This window comes from Formica exsecta, unplaced genomic scaffold (assembly GCF_003651465.1).
Source record: "Formica exsecta isolate Colony F162 unplaced genomic scaffold, ASM365146v1 scaffold444, whole genome shotgun sequence".
In the NCBI taxonomy this organism is placed as follows: domain Eukaryota; kingdom Metazoa; phylum Arthropoda; class Insecta; order Hymenoptera; family Formicidae; genus Formica; species Formica exsecta.
Window position 1 is genome coordinate 864,722 of NW_021851677.1, and position 21,122 is coordinate 885,843.

Genomic DNA, 21,122 nt, shown 5'->3' on the forward strand with positions numbered 1-21,122 from the left:
ATATATATATATATATCAATCACAAGATAAAATGGATTAAAAACCGAACAGTGACTTAAGATCATTGAGAGTGAGCTTCATGGAAGCATTATTTTTATCACCACTTAACACACTGCTCGCTATCTCGAGCTTTCGCTCCTGCAAGGCTTTTACGCGTTCCTCTATTGTATCAACACAAATAAATCTGGAAGGAAAAATGTCCAATATTAAAACGAAAGAGACATATAAATGTAGAAATTAAACGTGATATACTAACTTGTAGATGAAGACGTTTTTTATCTGACCAAAGCGATAAATCCTATCTTGCGCCTGTGTCTCCAGCTGTGGGTTCCAATGATTGTCAAACAATAATAAATGATTGCCACCTATCAAGTTTAATCCTACACCACCAGCAGTAAGGGAGAGCAGCAAGATTCTTGGACCAGAATTTCGACTGTTAAAGGAATCCACTACATTCTGACACAAAAAAGACACGCATAAACATCCATTTTTTAGAATAAAATACAATAAAAAGTAAATGCTTAAATAGCAATCTATCATCTACAACATACTTGGCGATCTTTGATAGCAACATTTCCAGTAAATTTGCTAAATGTAGCATCCTTGATTGTAGGTAGGTGCGATGCTATAACATCTAACAGAGTGGTCCATTGAGAAACGATAATGAGTTTATCTCACCTTTTTGTAAAATTAATTAATATTAAAATCGCTTTGTTTTAGATATTTACCTAAAACGCCACCAGCCGGCCTTTGCTGTTCCCTCCACAGAAGCCATGCAAGAGCATGCTGCTGGTGTGGCATTAATTGTACTTTTAATCCCCTTGGATCTTCCGCTTTTTTGTGTTCTGATGGACGAGCAACGAGTGATCCATGCAAATCTTTTAATCGTTCCACTGTTAGAGCGAGTTCTCTATCTCTTGTCGCTTGTGCCTTTTTGCCTAATCGTTTTAGTTCGGGAAATGTAGTTGGATTCAACGGTATGTCACTAATATCAAAATCCGAATAATCTGAATAATCTGAATCATCTGAATCATCTGAGCCATCAGAATCATCAGAATCATCAGAGTCATCCAAATCATCCGAATAATCCAAGTATGATGCATTTTCGATGCGCATTGATTCTTTTGATATTTTATTTTCTTGGCTATTTAAGCTTTGCACCAAAGGTGTTTTTTCTAGGTCGAATGTCAACTTTTCAATTTCTGTTTCTTGTTCGCGTATACTTTCATGTACTCTCTGTCCTTTATCAGGTAATATTTCAATGTTCCCTTCAGTGAGCAATAACTAAAAAGTTTTTTATATTTAAAAAAATGTTTTTTTATATGCACAAATTATTTATAACATTAGTATTTTATTAATTTAAATGCACGATTATTACATATAAAAGTAGATATTTCTTTTTGTATCTACAATATTACATTAACTATAAATGAAGTTAAATATATCGCATATTTACTTTTGTTTTCGTTAATTGATCTTTAAACTGTTCTAATTTGCGAACCATAATTGCTCTTTTTTGTGTTACTAATGGATCTATATTTCCAACACCAATTCCTTGTTTCTCAGAAGATAATGCTACTTCGGATTCACTGTTTCGTCCAGAACTGGAATCTATAAATTACACAGGTAGATATATTACATGTGGAATAATTTACCCATCCATAAAAGATCAATCTTCATACACATGTTTGATGTTATAAATAGGATTACCTGTATCAAGCTCGATAGTCACAGCTACATCACGAGGGATTTCAATTTCATGCATTTTATTATCTGATATTTTATGATTTGATATTTCATGATCAATATCATTTTGTTTATGTAAATTATTATACTCAAGAGATTCATTAGAAGAATCGAGTTTTAATCCTTTTATGTCTTCTCTACTATTATCATGACTAATATCTTTCCTTTTTTTATTATTATTTTTAATCGGTAAATATGAAATAAGAGAATCTGTAAAACAGCATTGAATAAAAATACTAATTGTGATATTATTTTAACAGTAAATATCTTTAAAATATACAAAGTTGTATATAATGTTGCATAAAATATCATAATTTTTACCTGCAAGATTTTCTCTATCTGAATCAGAATCCATCATTTGTATTTTTCTCTGAACTATGCATTTGGCCAGGCCAGCAACTGGTGTATCATCAATGGATTTATTTCTGTAAGCAAATATTTATAGAAAATGTTCATTTTTATTAATATTTTTTAATAATACAAATTCAACATGGAATTATATTTATTACATATAATTCAACATATATTACTAATAATAAATTACATAGTATAATAAAATTGTCTAAAAAATATAAAAAGAAAAGGCAAGAAACTTTTTTAATAGAAACAAAATGCTATTAGAATAAGAATGATAGATATAGAAATATAAATAACATAATATAAAAAAATATAACTGGAACAAGGAAGAGAGAAACAAAAAGAATAAAAAAAAGAATATAGAAATGGTGAATGAATATGTAAGCATCATAAAAGATTAGAGATTCTAAATGTGCCACAGAGAATATCATAAATAAATTATGTATTATATCAAGAGAGATAAAGACTTGCAAAAATAATTTAAAAAATAATAATTCTAACAAAATTAATTCTAAGGATAATTTAAAAAATAAATAATTTTATGTATAGCTTGTGCAATTATATAGATCCATGCTTTTTATTTATATAATAAAATACGCCGCTTTTACGTAATAAAATTAAATGGTCTATGTATCAAGCAAGTGTGTAGAAAGAGAAGAGAGAGAGAGAGAGAGAGAGAGAGAGAGAGAGAGAGAAATAGAGATATCAAATCTTTAGTAACTTCTTGTGCTAAATAAGCCGAATAAGAATATATTTATAATTTTTTTATATATAGAAAAATTTTTTGTTTGGACATTTGTTTATCCGAAAAAACAATATTGAAGATTCACCAGGTACACGCGTGCACTTTTAAAGAGTTCAATACTATTTATTTTTTCTTTAAATAGAACCTCTATTCCTGCGCGCGATCACGAATTTTTTAATGGGTTTTGATTTTTATCACTTCTATAGAGTCCTTGTTCTTATTTATCAGTCTATGAAAATATCTCAATAATCAAATCTAGCAACGGACAAAGCGCCCACGGCAGATTTTAAAGACATCTTTAAAAAAGAAAAACTATTCTACAATTTTACATATCGATTGCATTATTGATTGCTGAAATCAACGAGCCGAAATCACAGAGTATTTCGATGTCACAATTTCGTTGAAATTAGATAATAAATCTGCGATATATAATTCCATTGTGAATATTTTTTTTCAATACCACTTTTGCACAAAAAAATATATATATATATAAGAATACTGTTTAAAGAAATACGCAGTATTAAACTTTGAAAGCACATACGCGTGTATCTGACGAATCTTCAAGATTGATTTTCTCGAATAAATAAATGTTTAAATGTAAGAAAAATTTTCTGTATATATAAAAAAATTATAAATATATTTTTATGCCAATATTGTCGGCGGTTCCTTTGTCATAAATGCGAGCAAAGATCATTCTCGCGTAACAACGTCATTGGGATTTGACTTCGATGAAACAATAACCGTTGGCGAAATACTCACTTTTTCGGCGTCGAATTTGCCAAAACATAAGAATCCCCGTCATAATTCTTGTCGGTGACGAATGCATGTCTGTCAAGCGACGCAGTAGTGAAATTCTCAACGACGTTATCTTCATCGCTGTCGGAAATGATGATGGAATCGCCGTCTAATCGGTATCTTTCGTGTATAAAACTCTGTTCCATTGTTCACGATTAAGACTGCACTGTACACGATTCGAATACTTTGGCTTATAGTCGTCTCGTGATCTTGTCGACTGTTGTCAATCAACTTCTACGCTGTCAGCTGTCAATTCTATTCGCTTCTTGTTTCGCCGACAACTTGTACAAACTCGTTCGCACTCGCATCGTCTTGTACCGCGGGACGACAACTGAATTTTGAATCTATTGCCAACTATGGTTTATGTCCCGAATATAAACCATGGTTGGCATGATCGCTTCATTTGACACTATGAAAGTTTCAAACCGTTTAATTGACCAATCAGAGGAAAGAGATCTTTGTCCTCTTTGTCCTGATTAGTCAATCGAGAAATCTATGGAAGTTCTCAATCTATATGTTTTACATGTTTTCAGTTTGCAATGATCTAGTTCAAGTCGACGGCCGGTAAAGAGAGTGTGGCGTGAATATCACCTTTTCTCTTCATCATGGCGGTGAGTGCGTGTCTTTGCCTCGAAAATGCTTATTTTGATCTGATTGTATCTCTTACATCGTTCAATTCTATTAAATATCATCTTGACACGGAAATAGTTCATGTTATTAATGAAATATAGTTAATGTTCGTTTTTTGCAAAGGCGACGATATTAGAAGTTGTCGCTGTGACAGGTGGATGAGATTGCACGCTTGTTTTTGATCGAACATCGGGACTCGTATATAACCTATTGTTATTGCTGTTATTAAGCTTGTTCAACAATAAAGTTTTTGGCTTCACCCATTTTCAACAAACTTCTCATTTAATTAATATTGATTTTATTTAATTCTCACACGCATACCGATGATTTACTGAAAATACGTTTTATCGATACCATTAGATGAATTAGAAGAGTATTAATCCACCGCTAGTATAATATATTTTATGTAATAAACTATATTTTTTACTTGTAGGATGTAAAGAAAGTGCCCGAAAAGAAGGTCGAAAAGAAGACCGACAAAAAAGCGAAGAAGGAACCGAAAGATGCATCCAAGAATGTAATGCGCGAAGTACGAATCCGCAAGCTCTGTTTGAACATTTGTGTGGGAGAGTCTGGTGATAGACTGACGCGCGCTGCCAAGGTGAGTTTTACAAGTGCATGTCGCTTCTTATTTTAATTGAAATCCTTGATATATTCGATTATTAAAATTAGTCTTTTATACATATAGGTCTTGGAGCAACTGACTGGCCAGCAACCCGTGTTCTCTAAAGCAAGATACACAGTACGTTCCTTTGGTATCCGTCGTAATGAAAAAATAGCTGTGCATTGTACTGTACGTGGTGCAAAAGCTGAAGAAATTCTTGAACGTGGTTTAAAGGTGAATCAAAGAATCTTTATTCACATTCTTTTTGTTTATATTGTGATCCTAATATATTATTTAATTACAGGTACGCGAATATGAGTTGAAAAAAGAAAACTTCTCTGGCACCGGAAACTTTGGTTTTGGTATTCAAGAACATATTGACCTGGGAATTAAATACGATCCCAGTATTGGTATCTATGGTTTAGACTTCTACGTTGTTCTTGGACGTCCAGGTTAGCAATTAATATAACTTTAAATATTGAACATTAGCACATTATCTGGTATCATAGATATCTCTATTTTATATATGGTGATATCTATAATTATATTAAATATGTGCTAGAGAAAATGCTTCATATTTGCAACTCATACCCACTTCACTTTACTGGGTGTGTTACTTAATTGATGCTACACTTAAACAATAAATATTTCCATAAAATTAATAAAGAAATTAGAAAAGTTCCATATTCTTCATATATAAAAGCAAAACACAAATTATTAAACTTATATTTGATTTGTAGGATTTAACGTAGCACACAGAAGAAGGAAAACTGGTAAAGTCGGTTTCCAACACAGGCTTACCAAAGAAGATGCAATGAAGTGGTTCCAACAGAAATATGATGGAATCATTATAGCTGGAAAGAAGTAGTGCATACCTTGTATTTTGCAATTATATCATAAAAAATTTTAACAAAAATCTATTGTGTAGTAATATATCTAAACACCTCATATTACGATGTCTTAATTGTGCCTTCAAACTCTCTGCTCAAAATTATAGATAATTATTTAGTAAACTAGTGTCAAGAGTTTTAAAAGAATGACTATATTTTTTTAAATATTGATATATTTAAATTTTTATTTGGACTTTCACATTTTGCTTACAATACAATCAAAACACCGATGAACGTGAGGCTAAATTGAGGAGATATTTAGTTCCTCATTGCAATGTATAAAAATAAGGAACGAGAGTAAAAATATAGGTGGAGTTTATTGAATTGTACGTAATTATTAAATTCGCAGAAAAAATTGTATCGGAGTAAAATCACATTTTTTAAATTTTTATTTAAAAAATGTGAAGTGTCTATTCTAACATTTCAAAACATCTCTTGCATTGTCATTATCAGTAATATTTTTGATGGAATGACATATTGGAATTTTATTATAATCAAGCTTACTTAGGCCTAACATTATAACATTCGCCAAAGGAACTTTATTATAAAATGGATATTCTCTATAACAGACATTTTTCAGAATTAGAAATGATTACTTACATTATATGAAATTTGTTTTTTTTTTTTTATCTTGGACGTTTTGATATAATATTATTTGATATATTATTATTGGCAATATTTCTATTTTTTAATTTATAAAATATTTAGTATAGAAGAATGTAGCTTCAAGAAGCAATTTAAATGTGGTATGAATATTCACACTTTTATTATTGGCACCTCAGATGTATGTTTTTTTCAAACTAATTTTGTCGAATTATAAAAATTCTAACTATAACGAAATTTTTATTTTTATCTACAACTATCAAAAATTTAAAAAATTAAAATATAAAATGGAAATTATTTATATTTTATTTGACAATATTCTTATTGCTAAACATCCAGAGAGAATTTAAATCGTCAACATTTATCAACTTTAAACCAATAGTTTGTGCCACAAGTATAAATTATAATCATAATCAAATATTCATGCACAATAATTTACCAACTGCCAGATCTCTCTCTTTGGTTTTAATTAAAATACATGAAAGTATCTCAGAAATAAATAATTATAATTACAGTAAGATAGGAATTATGTTGATTGAGACGCTTACTAATAGTTGCACTTGAATATCCTTTTATGAGAACTATTTAACTTGAAGTTACAAGCAGATAAAAAGGCAAGATATATCCTTCAGTCTCTATAGTGTTACCTTATCCGGACGTCATATCACCAGACTTTGATATAGATAAGTATATACAGGATGATTCGAAGTTACTACGCACAACAAGACATACATACACAATTAAATAGTCTCTCTAGTTATTCTAAAATCAAGTTCTTCCACATACTTGAAGATTTGTAAAATGGGCAGAAACTCCGATTCATCCTGAATATATGTATATGTGTACTTGTATAAGATATATATATATATATATATATTCATTTTATTTATAACAAGTAAATATATAAATAAATTTATTTATCTATGTTCTCGGGGATCACGATGTAATAACGGAAAAGATATATTCAACTTTCGTACTCGTACATGGGCACATGCATTTCAAATAATTATATAAATCCTTGAAATCCAACTTCAAACTCCTTCATAATCACTTCTTTCATTTATATCACATATTTCTTGCTCAATTTTGGAATACTTGTTATGATATACACAATGCATGCGTTAATTATATCATTGAAAGAGTAAAACGTGATTTGCAATAACTAGACAATATATTTTCTTTCAAGTATAACTAGAATATACTTATGTACTAGTTTAGAGCATGCAAATTGCACGAATGATACGCATAATATTAAATTTGTAATACATGGCCTTTGCAGAGCGTCAATGCAACATACAGCCGTAAATAAATTCAGTCTATCCAAGTCGCGTGTATGTATATAATTTACGTTTTTAAATCCCAGAACTTTATATATATATTAAACTTTAGATATATATTAAAAAATAAAAGCAATTTAATTTGTCCGAAATTGTCAGATAACGCGTATTAAAAATATGATACATATGTGTGCGAGAAAGAGTTGTAAAATATTGTAACAAAATTGTCATATTTAGATCTCCCGAATATGTTTAGTTTATATTTGTTTCATACTATCAAAATGTGCTGTTTTTCTTTATAATTTTGTATTGTACATAAATAACAACTAATGAGAAAATATAAGATATGATTATGAAAGATCCGTATAAACTTCATGGTTGAGTTCTGGAAAAATTGAGAAGAGTAAAAATTGTTATCATAAAAACATAATTTGTTTTCTCTCGCTATAAAAAAATATACTAATTAATTTTCACGATAAATTTTTTACTTCGCTAACTGAAAAATATCCATGAAGTTGATACAAATCTATCAGATACACAAACTTTAAACGTTTATTTTAAAAAGTTCGATTTACCAACAAACTGAATGAAAATGTTAACATTTGGGTGTTAAATCTGATAATGTAACACCACTCATCAACAGCAATATTACTTCTTAATAATGAAGAATTTTAAAAAAGTGTTACTTCCTCGCCGATCGATAGAGCCTCTCGATGTTATGCTTCTCCGCGTCTGTGAAGCCCAAGATACTTTCAATAGCATTTAAGTGACCGTGATGATTCTCCTTATCAGTAAGAAAATAATAGATTGCCGACTTTAGGAACTGCAAGGTAATTTCTGGATCGAGAGTACCCTGACTGCTTCTCGCCTCTACAATACGCCGATACATTGCCTAACCAAAACAGAATGACATACTTGTTAAATAATGAAACTAGAATATCGTGATATGTAAAGAAACACATTGAAAATATACAACTGTTTATGCATATAATTGTGTTTTGAATCAATTTTGAATCCAGGCACACATTCGTATTTGTAATTTTCAATGTTCGCGTACATTACATAATACATGTATATTAATGCATCTATATAATTGAAAGTTATGTGTGTGCAATTTTACATTAATTCATAATAACATCATCGACTTTAAAATGTCAACTGGAATCAAAATGGTTCATCTCAATTCAATGATAATATGATATACACATCTTATATGCAATAGTGGAAGCGTGCATTGGCCGTAAGCACGTGCAAACTTACATTAGCCGAAGATATAAGAGGCTGTTTCTTCCAGGTGCATTGGATAATATCGCCCGATCTAAGAGCAGTATGAGAGTATCAACCATCTACATTTGTGCCTCATAATCCACATGCAATTGTTGCAGCAAAGCATTCACTAACGCGGATGTAAAAGAAAGAGAGATACGAGCGCAATTGTGCTTTCCACACGCCCATATCAAGAACTGACTCGCCAACTCGTAAATAAAATGCATCCCTGAAGTTAATGACATTACTGTCACTTATGAATGAGTGACGATAAGTCTGAGGTAATATTTGTATTTCTTAATAAGTTACAAAATAACTCAAGCCGTTAAGAACAAGTTATAAACAATTAATTGATTACTGTACCTCTGATTAATTCTATTTATTTTCAATTTAAAGAATTTTTATAAGAAGTTTATATAAAAAGAAGGACTATAATGAGCATTATGTTTGTGTCAACATCAGTTCTTGATATAATACAACACTGATAAAAAATCGGTGCATATTATATGAAGAAATGCTACATTTACGGGCGTTAAAAAAGTGGATGAGGATTGCGTCACGCAATCGAATTAGGATACAGACCTTACGTGTGCCAAGGACCCAGAGAGAAACAGCCTCCTGAGCGCTTAATAAACTTTGGCTATGTTCGGCTGAAATGTGAGGTTCAGGCGAGTAGCTTGTGTCCTGGAGTGTGAGCGGCGACCAAAAAAAGTGGCACATCGTTAGTACAAGAATATTGTGAACTACGAGAATGCTCGAAAAGTGATGTACACACTTTATAAGTGTGTGATAATGTGAAAAAAAGATGAATAAACGATGCGTCTCTGAGAAACGAATGTAAAAGCTGATTAGACTGCGTAAAAAAACTCATTCGAGATTCATCAGGCGTGTTATTGTATTAGCATGATTAAGATCGCGAGAAAATCTCGCTCTTTCGCAAGTGTGAGAAAATCGATAAGATCATTACGCAAATTTCAATCGTTCTGTTTTAAATAGAAAACGCACACCTACTAGAAAAAAAATACTAATGATCAAGCGAGAAAGAATGCAAATGTCAAACTAATAAAGAACTCTCATATTATGTGCAAATGTTGCGATGCATTATGAAAGCTTGTTAATGACAACAAAAATAATAAAAATTTTCACTGCAAAAACTGTATTAATAATAATTAATGTCTCTGAAACGTTTAATTTTGTATATTTCAAATTAATGCCAATTTAAAATAATCTTGCACAGAATATACGAAATAAAATTTTAAAACCAAACTGCAATGTTATGTTATCTACTGCTATATTTGTCAAGTTTTAAGAATGGTAAAGTGCAAATAAACAGTACTCACCTTAATATTCTCTAATTCAGCTTGTGTGACGGTTAGCTGTTGAAGAAGTTCCGCGACGGTAACTTTAGGCGGTGATTGATGCGCTTGCACGAGAATCTATAATTTTGCGAAAGGTATTCAAATATAGTATCAAATTTACGTTTTTCACATATATCTTCAATACTTCATGTCATACCTGATCAGCTTGTTCAATGCGCGCGGCTTCTTGACCTTTGGCATACATTTTCAGGTACATTTGCTTATTTCTTTCCTCCTGCTCGCTTAAGAGTGCTTTCTGTTCACTAAGCTCAGTCTTCACAGCCTCCAATTCCGCTTCTAATTCACGTACACGAGCCTCCGCGATATCTACGGTTGGCCGTACCTCGCAGTAACGTGTGTTGACCTCAGACAGTTGATTGAGCAAACTTTCCACCTGGATAATAAATTTGTTATCAATAAGTGAGAAATAGCAAATTTTCTTTTAAATTCATATGAAAAAAAAAAAGAAAAAAAATTGCACACAATGTGTCTACCAAATGCAAAACCTTCACCTTATCATTATGCTTCTGCTTGAGATCCTGCAACTCGTCAACGTGCCGTCTGTGCATATCTTCGATTCTATTCTCATAATGACTAACCAATTGACGTCTCTCCTCATCTCGCTCAACGCTCGTCGGTGTTGTAGAAATCGTATCAGGAATATCGCTGGATTGTACCACAGCCGTGGTGATAACAATCTCCGGTTGCGGCTCAGGCAGGCACACAGAGTCTTTCGAATGGACGGAACCATCTTCAAAGTGTCCGGAATCAGCTAACGACGGGGGAACATCCGTGTGTAAACGCTTCTCCGGCGTTTCCGGACTGGTGACGGATTTTTCCACGATGTTCTCATCCGGAAGATCCTTGCTCGGCGATTCTGGCGAGAAGGGATTGTTCTCGCGCACGGTGAGAGCATCGCTGCTATCCGTTCGCTCATCCGGACTGTTCAGAGAGGCCTTGTACAATCTCAATTCTACAACCTCCTTCGTCAAACGTAAGAGTTCCCGGTCTTTCTCCTCGATCTCTTTACGCGCCTCTTTCAACAGAGCCTATAAAGACATATCGACCAAGATAGAGATGCATATAGTCGCAAAAATAACGTAATAATTATTAAATATAGAGTATCTCAAAACTACCGGATATCCTTTTAATGAATTTAGATTCTCAGTGAGTTTGCGACGCCTTGTATGTGCATAATTAACTGTTTAAGCGCCAAGTTTTTTCGCCAATTACAAATTTTTAATTTGACATATATATATAAATGTGTGTGTAATTTAAAAATTAAATTCCTCCGAATTAAATGAAATATTATTAATCTGAGAGATAAAGAATACATCTCGTATATTATGCTCAATATCAGCAAAGAACTAATGAAGTAAAAGTGAAATAAAAAAAAATATAACTGTAAATGTATCTCGTTGTTAGCCTAATTACCTGAAACTTCCTGACTTGTCTGGCCGCTCTTTGAGTAGGCGTGAGATATTGTTCGTTGTCGCCGACGTGATTCGAACAATGCACGACATATTTTCGCGATCGACCAGACCAAGTGGTGCCGTTCAACGCGAAGGATGCGTGCTCGCAGGCACTTGCCGTACTGCAAGCGCTACTATAACTCTTCACGCTCTCGACATCGCTGTCATCGTTGGCAATTCCCGTCGTTCCTCCAGAGGCCGCGTGACTTGGCCGCGGCCTCACCGGTGTCAGTGAGAGACTCTGAACGGTACATCATTCAGTTAACTGAGTCCGTTAGCGCGATTCATTTAAAAGCAGAGCAGACAATATACATATTACTGTTAAATGAATTTTGACAGAAGTTGAGTGAGAAAAAATTAATGGTTCCTTCAAGAAATATGTAAAGAAGCTATTCATAAAAATTCAAAGATATCATGCTGATATACAAATAGTACGTTTAAAAAAAAAAAAAAATCGTTTTTTAAGGGAAAGACTATGTATACATGAATTATTTATAATAAGCTTGCGTCAAGTCAAATATAATTCGAAATTTATGAAATTAATTATTAAAAATAAAAAGAGCTCTTAAAAGCATTAAAATATTAGTGCTAACTTTCGTTGGTGCTTCTCACAATCAATTATCTTCAGACTTTTCAGATCTTTAAATGAAAAGAATGAAAAAAAGAGGTAAGGTAACGATTTGTATATATATGATAGTTCACAGAAGTCGATACGTGGGCGGATTTATAACGGGGTGCCTACCTGTTGGATTATTTCTCATATTTATACTGCGCGCTTAGGATAATGACATTCGTCCGGAATATATCTGGTCACGCGAGGGGAACAGACCCGACTACCGTGACCTACCGTGCAAATTAATATGAATCAACGGAATCTCTAAGTTACGTCTAGCGAATAAAGGTAAAGATTTCCATACGGATTCCGACGTATAACCGCATGCAAAAGTCAAGAGATCAATTCCTTCGCACTATAGACTTGTCGAATACCTTGGCAGATCTTGGAAAAACGAGAGAGCGGCGATATCCTTCACTCTAGTAAGTCTTAACAATAAATACGCTTTCCATTACATCGTGCAAACGGACAAGGCGCAAATATCAAATGTTCAGAATAAAATATTCAGTGCACATTCACTTATGCGTCAAGCAAAGTGCGCAGATCGGTCTCGGGGACGTCATTCAATTTTGAACGCGAATTGTAGGATCATCATCATTCATGTCTCTTTAGCTCTTATTTTTTTCGTGAGAATCGTCCCTGCTTATAGTCGTACTGTAATTGTCAATTTTAAAGTGAAAGGAATCCGTCTATAGGACGACCGAGAGCGACCGATCTACGTCTAATATGCAATGATATTGACAGTATTTCGAGATAACACGATCTTCTAAGCAGCCGGATGGTACTCACGAGGGATCGTTGTCGCGGCGAGTCGGTTCCATTCTCCGTGATGACCGGAAAAATATGATGATCCGGATGGTGATGCTGCTGCGACGATTGCAGGAGGTGGTTGTGACGACGGTGATGCTGTTGGTGGCCGATCAGGGCCGCGGCGGTGGTAGCTCGCGGATGATGTGGTGGTAGTATCCGTTCGCCGCGCACGCGCAAACTGGCGGCGCGACGCAGAGCCGACGGCGATGGCCTCGGTATACGGGAGTCCAGCGAAGACGTCGGCGAGGTGGCAGCTATTCGACATGCGTGATCATTTCATTAATAATTAATTCGCGGAAAATGAACTGATGTTGCGCGTGGGCGATCGCGGAGGAAGGTCGTTGTTTCGAGATCGAATATATTATACAAGCTTTAAAAAAAAAAAAAAATTTAAGTATTTTGCAATAAGCCCGTATCAAAAAAATTCAAAATTATTGAAAAATTAAACAATCTGAGTTAAATTTTTTAATTATGTTATTAAAATGGGTTCTTTTTCAAAGAATGTAGATCGGAATAAAACTGGACCGCAATGAAACCGAAATGTGTTAATTATATGTCATCGAACTTTTCATATCTATTCTCTATATATTGGGTTGAACGGAAAGTTCGTGCCGTTTTTTCGGTTTTCATCTCTTAGTAAAAAACGGAACAAACTTTCCGTTCAACCCAATAGTTTGTTCCATAGGTTTTCGAATAACCGTCAATAGCCGAAAAAACACTTTTCGGTACATTTGAAGTACCGAAACAAAAGTTGTAGAGAATTAAATTATCTTTCAAATGAGATCAAAGTTATTGTATTGAATTTATCACTTATCAAAGTACAGCAGTTTTCAATTAACATGTTCAAAGCCGCATTCCGATCTCAATTATAGAAAATTAAATTTTCTATGGAAATATTTTATTCATTATTACATCTTATCATATATATTAATGATAAATTAATAACATAGTAAAAGATTAATCATTCTCAAAACAATTGTCGAAAGTCACTTCTTTAGATAATTCCATAAATCAAATGAAATGCCATGCTGATTTAAAATATTTGAAATTTAAACTACTTACTAAATATGAAATGGAAAGAGAGACATTTAAAGAAATTATCTCCCTAATTGTTCCGAGAAAGCATATTTCAATAATCGTTGACTAATTAAAATCCCTCACAGATTTTTCCATCGACTTACTAGGACTATCAGGCGACCCGACACTTGGCACATGGATAGAGCTGATAGTAGTGGCGACCTTGGTCAGGTTGATAGAGCACGTTGTCGTCGTTGGCGTCGTGGGAGACGTCGAGCCCGCAACGTAAGTTGAGTGACCTGGGTGCATCGGCTGCAGGAAATGCAGGGATCTCTCGCTGCCGTAACGAGCCATTCTGTTCATTCAGTTTATCTCCAGCGCATCACACGACGACTGTCACCTGGATACGACACATGTCCCAAATGCTTGATGATTACAAAGAAATATTTCTTTCGCAAATGTGTGATAAAAATGATCATTATCGGAGTGTCTTATCGGAGATAATATTGCATTCAATTCTGATATATACAATAAAGTATCGCTTATTTTCAAAACTTAAAAACTGAATAACAAGATTCATAAAAAAAGAGCACAAATAAAATTTATAAAAAAAATTACCATATAATATAACGTATACATATATTCTAATAAATATATATAAAATATAGATGATTCGATTCTTATAAATCATTGCATCTGCATAATCGAATATATGCGTTGTAAAATCAACATTTATATTATTATTTCCATAGATAATAAATATAAATGAAATATTCCAACGCACAAGTTTTATCTTGTTTTATCAAATAAATTATATGATGTTATCGCGTTTAATTAAAGTCAGAAAATTTTCTGACTTTAATCTCGCCTAGAAATTTATTTAGAAAACAACATCAGAGAGTTTTATTTTTCGGCAAGCAATTTATCTTCCCAGAAATGCTCGAGGACGTATCGATTGGACGAGGCGCTGTCGTTCGCTGAACCTAGGTCAGTTTTCTCTCGAAACCATTGTTCCTTACTTTCAGCATAATATTTTCCGCGCAGACTTGGACGAATTTCAAAATTTATTTCTTCTCGCGATGCGCCATTTAATTTTACCCAGATTCCCGACCGCGGAATACAATGTAATACGATATGTTGAGCAATGAATTATTTCGGAATCGATAAGAAAATTTTTACAAATATAAGAATACTGCGTTATATAAGAATCGCGCGCGCGCGACGCGTATAAAAAATTTTAGAAAAAAAATTTTTCGTATTTTTCTATGTCACACAGAAGCATTAAATTCTATTTATATAATACGTTCAACTGAAACGTGAACTACGGAGCGTTTTTATAAAAATTTTTTTAAAGATTTTTTATAAGAATCTTCAAAAAGTCTGTTTCAGTTTTGAATGTATCATATAATTTATATAGATTATTTTTTATTTTACAACAATTAATACAATGTCTCGCAAATAAATGATCAAACGAGAATCTGGGTTATTTTGAGGAATCGCGGACATCCACAGAATTGGTAAGACCTCGACATTATTCGCACAATTATCAAGTGCTTTAAAGCGTGTTGTACGCGGTAGTTAACTTCGCGTGTATTTCATCCTTGTACGCGGAAGCCGGATACGAATCGTAATTTTACGGTGCACCTTGGAACAAATACGTAGAAATTGCGTAAAACGATTTCAAAAGTGCAATTGTAAGTCCCAAACGCACACACCTCAATACATTTGACTCTTCCAAACGATACAAAAAGGTCGTAAAAAAAGCAAGCAAAAAGCGAAATTACGATATACGATATGCAATTTTCATGGATGCATATAAATAAGAAATATAAATTGCGAAATAACAGTGTGTGATGATGATTACTTTAAATTACTGTAAATTATTGCAAATTACATATTTTAACAAAAACAGAGAAAAACAAGGTTCGAAAAATCATTCGTTTTGATTTATTTTTAAAATTTACATAATTGCAGGGAAATATATATATATCTAAGAAAAACAAGCACCTTATAAATTTCGTAGACTCAAACAAGTATGATCAATTAAAAACCATGCAGAGTAACGTGATCCATATATCACAACAAAGAAAATTTAGCAATTATTTCTACGCTTAACTGCAATTTTTAAATTATACCCATACATTTAATTTTAATAAAAAGTTTAAATAAAAAAGAATTTTTTTTAGATAAATATAACATACATATATGTTACAAATGTAACATACGAAGAATAAATTCATCTATTCTTTCTATCTGCGAGATTCTAAATTTTTCCAAATATCTTTCGAGAAAAATATCTTTACGAACTTTTCTTTTTTAAAGTGCAAGATTTTAGAGAATAATAATAATAAAAGTAATTGAACGTTTCAGCACATTTAGAGGACTTATTATGTAAATACTCGATGATTTCCAACAACGTCCAGCTTACGAAATCGCCGAGAATGACTTCGGGTGACGGTAATAACGTCATCGTGATCGTAACGAGCGATAGCGAGAAAACAGTCGAAATGAAGTGAATGGCGCGAGAAGGAAATTCCGCGGCCTTTATCGAAATAAAATAATCGATCATGTTCTATTTCAAGGATACGCTGCGGCTTTAATGCAGCGTTTACACGCGGACGAAAATTTTACGTCAATAAAAGAGAAATTTAATATCACACCCGTAAATGTTTTCACGTAAAGCGATATTTGTAGTACGTAAAATTATTTCTTTCTTTCGTACTGATTTCCTCTGCAAAAACTTCAAACAGAATGATACACACATAGACATTCTTGTATACTCTCTCTAGATACATATATAAATAATTAATATAAATAATTAATAGATTAATAAAATCTTGAAATAAATTTCCTCGAACAAACAAGAGAAATAAATCCCCCCCCCTTCAATAAATAGATTCATATACTACACTTTCCGTATGTACGAATTGAGTTTAATCAGTCGACTATTACGGAAACAGAGAACAGCACATTACATAACACAAATAGACTAATTATACGAAAAATGGGATGTTAACGATAAGTTGGTGAATATATGTTAGTATTTTATTTGTTCAGATGTGCGAGGAATTAACATTTACTCTGCGCAAAACCAGCTATAATTTTCGACACGTTGATATTTATTATTTGATTTTTTTTTGTGTGAAAAATATCGATATTATAGACGACTATTTTCTGTGTGTTGGTCATGTATTTTTAATGTAATTCACGATATCTCGCGATAAGACGTTAGACATTGCAAGTTTGTTTTTTTTCAGCTGCACATTATGTTACACTTTCGAAATAGAAATCGAGTGTTGGAAAGAAAGAGAAAAGATAGAGATTGAAAGAAGCGTATCCAGGAGATGCAGTCAAAAAAAGTAGACCTATTGTCAATTTACCGCCAATGATTTGCGTATTTTTTTTTTTTCACCGTATGACATTCGAAAACATTTTCGCGGCGTCTACACTTTCGTCTCTTTCTATTTTTCTCTTGAGCGAACTGTGTACGTAACATATGTACTTGATTACAGATCTAAAGACTTGAAAGAAGATCAAGAAAATCGCGGGCACTCACCTCGATGAAAAACATCGGTATCGCAGGAACCACACTATTGTTCGCTTATTTGTCCAAAAGCTTGATATCCCAAAAAGCTGCTCGACTTGTTCGCCGACAGTATCGTCCACCACTGTGCGAAGCGGAATGACTGGCGAATGAATGACGCCTGACGAACGTCGATCCTCGTACACCGTCGGACGGACAGCCACTGTCAGATATAGACGGGCCACGTGGGCTTTCAGCTCCTTCCGAGTCGGGGAATCCGTCTCCCGCGTTTCGAACGGCGTGAATGTTACCGAAGGCAAATTCACGCGACGAATCGGCGGCGAAAAACGGGGTCGCGTTGAAGGCCGTGACGCGTATCACCGCACGTGACGTTAGCAACGAAAAGTTGCGATGATGGATGTTATGTATGTATGTATGTACCCGCAATCCCACACCGAGCGATCTCTTGATCCAATTCGGACAACTCAATGGACAGCACGCGGCATCTGACGATTACGAAACGAAAGTTCGATGGCGTGATTTCATCCTTTTTTTTGCCTTGTCAACACGCGATATTTTTTGCAATAATATCGAGGAGCTTTTTATCTTCCGTTACAAAGCGCGTGTAATAGCTTTCCAGTTGAACGATGATACATTATCGAACATGTGCGAATTAATTATAATTACCTATTGTAATCGATGTACAAATATTCTTTTATGCATTATTCCTCGCTGACAGTGTTTTTAGAAATTCACGTGTGTTTAATAATTGCGTTCAGAAAACAATCGTTATGCAATCGTCGAGTAGAGATTGTCTGTGATTGGTGTCTGGATCTACCAATCAGGTGCGTTTTTTGAAAATTGGTCACTCGATTGTTGTTTTTTGAACGCAGCCATTTTATCATCTGTTCGGTAAATTTCGCGTTTCGATCCATCAAAGGTGGCTAAGCTGATTGTGTAACCGTAAACATGGCTGCTTCCTTGATCAGGACGTGTACGGAATTCAGGTATCTATTTTTCTGTCTAAAGAGACGATGTCATGATGATTCAAATTGCGTCTTCAAGTATTTGTTGAGAAATTTGTTTAATATGTGAACAGTGTGAGAAAATACAAGTTTCTTAAAAATTAGAAACATAACCTATCCAATTGTATATGCTATGATATCGGCTTAATTCCCCTTTTTCTTAAATATAAAAAAGTTCGAAATGTAATAATCTGTATAAATTACATGTTATAGGGAGAATTCTAAATTGATGAAAAGTACATATTTCCTGTCATACTTTTATAATTTGCAGTTTACTGAGACAACAACTCTGCGAAATTGTCAGAAGTGATAATGCAAGGAAGCACATCTTGCCCACTTTGTTTCTCACATGCATGCAATGCCAGCATTATCATATGACACCACAATACTTCAAGAACAGTTCAACAAGGCTGAAGGTAAGTTTCCAATTTTTTCTATATACATAACTATTTAATTTTTAAAAATATTGTGTATATATTATATCGAAACTGACATTATCTATAGGAGGTGAATAGTTTCAAGTTGAAAACAAAAAAGAAGTTACCAGTTGTGGATATATGGAACAGAATGACAGTATCGGAGCTGGCAAGATCTGCAAAAAGAGACATAGATGATATTTTTGAAGCAATTTTTATGTCCGATTCAGTTAGACGTTACAATAAAGATACTGTCATAGAAGATCAGAATGTATTGCATGCTGCTGTACGGAAACTTGGGGCAAAGTTTAGGGTGATTTCTAAACCAGATACCAAAGTAGAAAAGGATACAAAGGATCATGATGCCGTTAAACGGTATTGGATAATATAATTAGAATAGAACTAATCAATTATAGCATAAAAGAGTGGCTATATTGTATTGTTTATATCTTATTCATTAGACCTCTATTGGATGAATCCGTACTAAAAAAACGTCATCCAGTAGTAACAATTATGGGTCATGTTGATCATGGCAAAACTACATTGCTAGATACATTACGTAATACATCTGTTGTTAAAACAGAATTTGGTGGTATCACTCAACATATTGGAGCCTTCAATGGTAAATACGATTTTGTTTATTATATATTAATAATTGATTACGTATCATATACATAATAATTATTAATTATATTACATAAGAAATTTTCGCAATTTTACTATTTTAACCGACAGTAACATTGGAAACGGGAGAAAGAGTTACGTTTTTGGATACTCCCGGACACGCTGCGTTTAATCTTATGCGAATGAGAGGCGCGCAAGCAACTGACATCGTGGTACTTGTGGTGGCAGCAGACGATGGTGTTATGGAGCAGACCATAGAAAGTATACAAATGGCAAAGGCCGCAAATGTTCCGATTATTGTGGCTATCAATAAAATCGATAAACCCGAAGCCGATATCGTAAGTTATTGTCGATTAATACAGAATGGGAAGCATAGCAATATAGTTTACTGTCTGAAAATGATCATGAAAATTATAATTTATAATGTCTATTTCAGGAGAGGACGCAAAATATGCTTGCGCAACAAGGAATTCAGGTAGAGGCATTAGGTGGGGACATTCAGTGCGTTAGTATTTCGGCGTTACATGGGACTAATATAAATACTTTGACAGAGGCTATAGTGTTACAAGCCGAGCTCATAGAGTTAAAGGGCGATCCGACAGGACTAGTTGAAGCTGTCATAATTGAATCCTCTATCGATCGTTATCGCGGCAAATTAGCGACAGTCTTAATTCAACGCGGCACTTTAAGAAAGGGCGCGTTTCTTGGTAAGGAATGTTTCAATCCAAGAAAGAAAAGTATAGAAGACGAAAAAAAAATATAAAAGAATACATAAATTCTATTGGAAAAGGCTCAATCAAATATTCTTAAGAACAAATTTTTGTCTATGCTTTTTTTTTTAAATTTTTAATACATTTTAAGATAGATTTAGAAGTGATGATGTGTGAAAAACATTCTGCAGCCTTGAATATACAATTCAAACCAAGAAAAACCTTGAATATAGTCCGAATTTTTACATATTTAATTATCTTTTTGTTTGATAATAGTGAGTGGATTAGCATGGGCTAAAGTGAGAGCCATGTTTGATCATTCTGGAAATCCAATTACGGAAGCTAAATTATCTGAAGCGGTGCAGATTATTGGATGGAAAGATTTACCCTCTGCTGGAGATGAAGTACTAGAAGTCGAGAATGAGAAGAGAGTACATATGGTAATGCGATATAGGGAAGCACAAAAAGCTATGCAGTTGACACAGGAGCATAAAACTGCAGCAGATAAGAAGCACGAAGAACATCTGAAAGTAAGTTCCTATTGTATAACAAAATTATATTATGATGGAGGTGTTATTTATCTTACTTTCTGACGATTGTAGGAATATCTGCAACTTCGAGAAAAGAGAAGAGCGATCGGA

The 21,122-nt window shown here is 33.5% G+C and overlaps 4 protein-coding genes across 7 annotated transcripts in view; 2 read left to right on the plus strand and 2 right to left on the minus strand.

Annotated features, from left to right (window-relative positions):
- Positions 1–6: 6 nt before the first annotated feature.
- Positions 7–3,946, minus strand: LOC115240701. The gene is made up of 8 exons (XM_029816009.1): positions 3,608–3,946; positions 2,068–2,171; positions 1,711–1,956; positions 1,457–1,611; positions 705–1,284; positions 552–673; positions 257–456; positions 7–184 (listed from the first exon to the last, which is right to left on the minus strand). Exons 1-8 carry the CDS (start codon positions 3,787–3,789, stop codon positions 37–39), a joined length of 1,737 nt encoding a protein of 578 aa, XP_029671869.1. The 5' UTR covers positions 3,790–3,946; the 3' UTR covers positions 7–36.
- A 238-nt stretch (positions 3,947–4,184) lies between these two features.
- LOC115240754 (60S ribosomal protein L11) lies at positions 4,185–5,797 on the plus strand. The gene is made up of 5 exons (XM_029816111.1): positions 4,185–4,254; positions 4,707–4,874; positions 4,962–5,111; positions 5,182–5,329; positions 5,618–5,797. Exons 1-5 carry the CDS (start codon positions 4,249–4,251, stop codon positions 5,743–5,745), a joined length of 600 nt encoding a protein of 199 aa, XP_029671971.1. The 5' UTR covers positions 4,185–4,248; the 3' UTR covers positions 5,746–5,797.
- A 125-nt stretch (positions 5,798–5,922) lies between these two features.
- On the minus strand, positions 5,923–18,448 carry LOC115240752. Of its 4 annotated transcripts, none has more exons than XM_029816106.1 (10): positions 18,394–18,448; positions 17,740–18,212; positions 14,348–14,583; positions 13,146–13,420; positions 11,706–11,984; positions 10,784–11,320; positions 10,429–10,665; positions 10,254–10,349; positions 9,496–9,597; positions 5,923–8,539 (listed from the first exon to the last, which is right to left on the minus strand). In XM_029816106.1, the coding sequence occupies exons 3-10, from the start codon at positions 14,544–14,546 to the stop codon at positions 8,330–8,332; spliced, it is 1,935 nt and encodes a 644-aa protein (XP_029671966.1). In that variant the 5' UTR covers positions 14,547–14,583; positions 17,740–18,212; positions 18,394–18,448; the 3' UTR covers positions 5,923–8,329. The 4 variants fall into 4 exon arrangements, 3 of the variants coding, with proteins under 3 accessions (XP_029671966.1, XP_029671968.1, XP_029671969.1); XM_029816109.1 differs by lacking the exon at positions 18,394–18,448 and adding an exon at positions 8,908–8,965 and having other exon boundaries at positions 8,406–8,539; positions 17,740–18,177; XR_003884819.1 differs by lacking the exon at positions 18,394–18,448 and adding an exon at positions 8,908–9,142 and having other exon boundaries at positions 8,449–8,539; positions 17,740–18,177.
- Positions 18,449–18,540: 92 nt separating this feature from the next.
- Positions 18,541–21,122, plus strand: part of LOC115240751 (translation initiation factor IF-2, mitochondrial) — a 4,942-nt gene continuing 2,360 nt past the window's right edge. The window contains exons 1-8 of the mRNA XM_029816105.1: positions 18,541–18,713; positions 19,003–19,147; positions 19,236–19,522; positions 19,609–19,769; positions 19,883–20,109; positions 20,208–20,478; positions 20,758–21,011; positions 21,084–21,116. Coding sequence (XP_029671965.1) covers positions 18,676–18,713; positions 19,003–19,147; positions 19,236–19,522; positions 19,609–19,769; positions 19,883–20,109; positions 20,208–20,478; positions 20,758–21,011; positions 21,084–21,116 — 1,416 coding nt within the window. The 5' untranslated portion in view covers positions 18,541–18,675. The remainder of the gene's footprint in view (positions 18,714–19,002; positions 19,148–19,235; positions 19,523–19,608; positions 19,770–19,882; positions 20,110–20,207; positions 20,479–20,757; positions 21,012–21,083; positions 21,117–21,122) is intronic.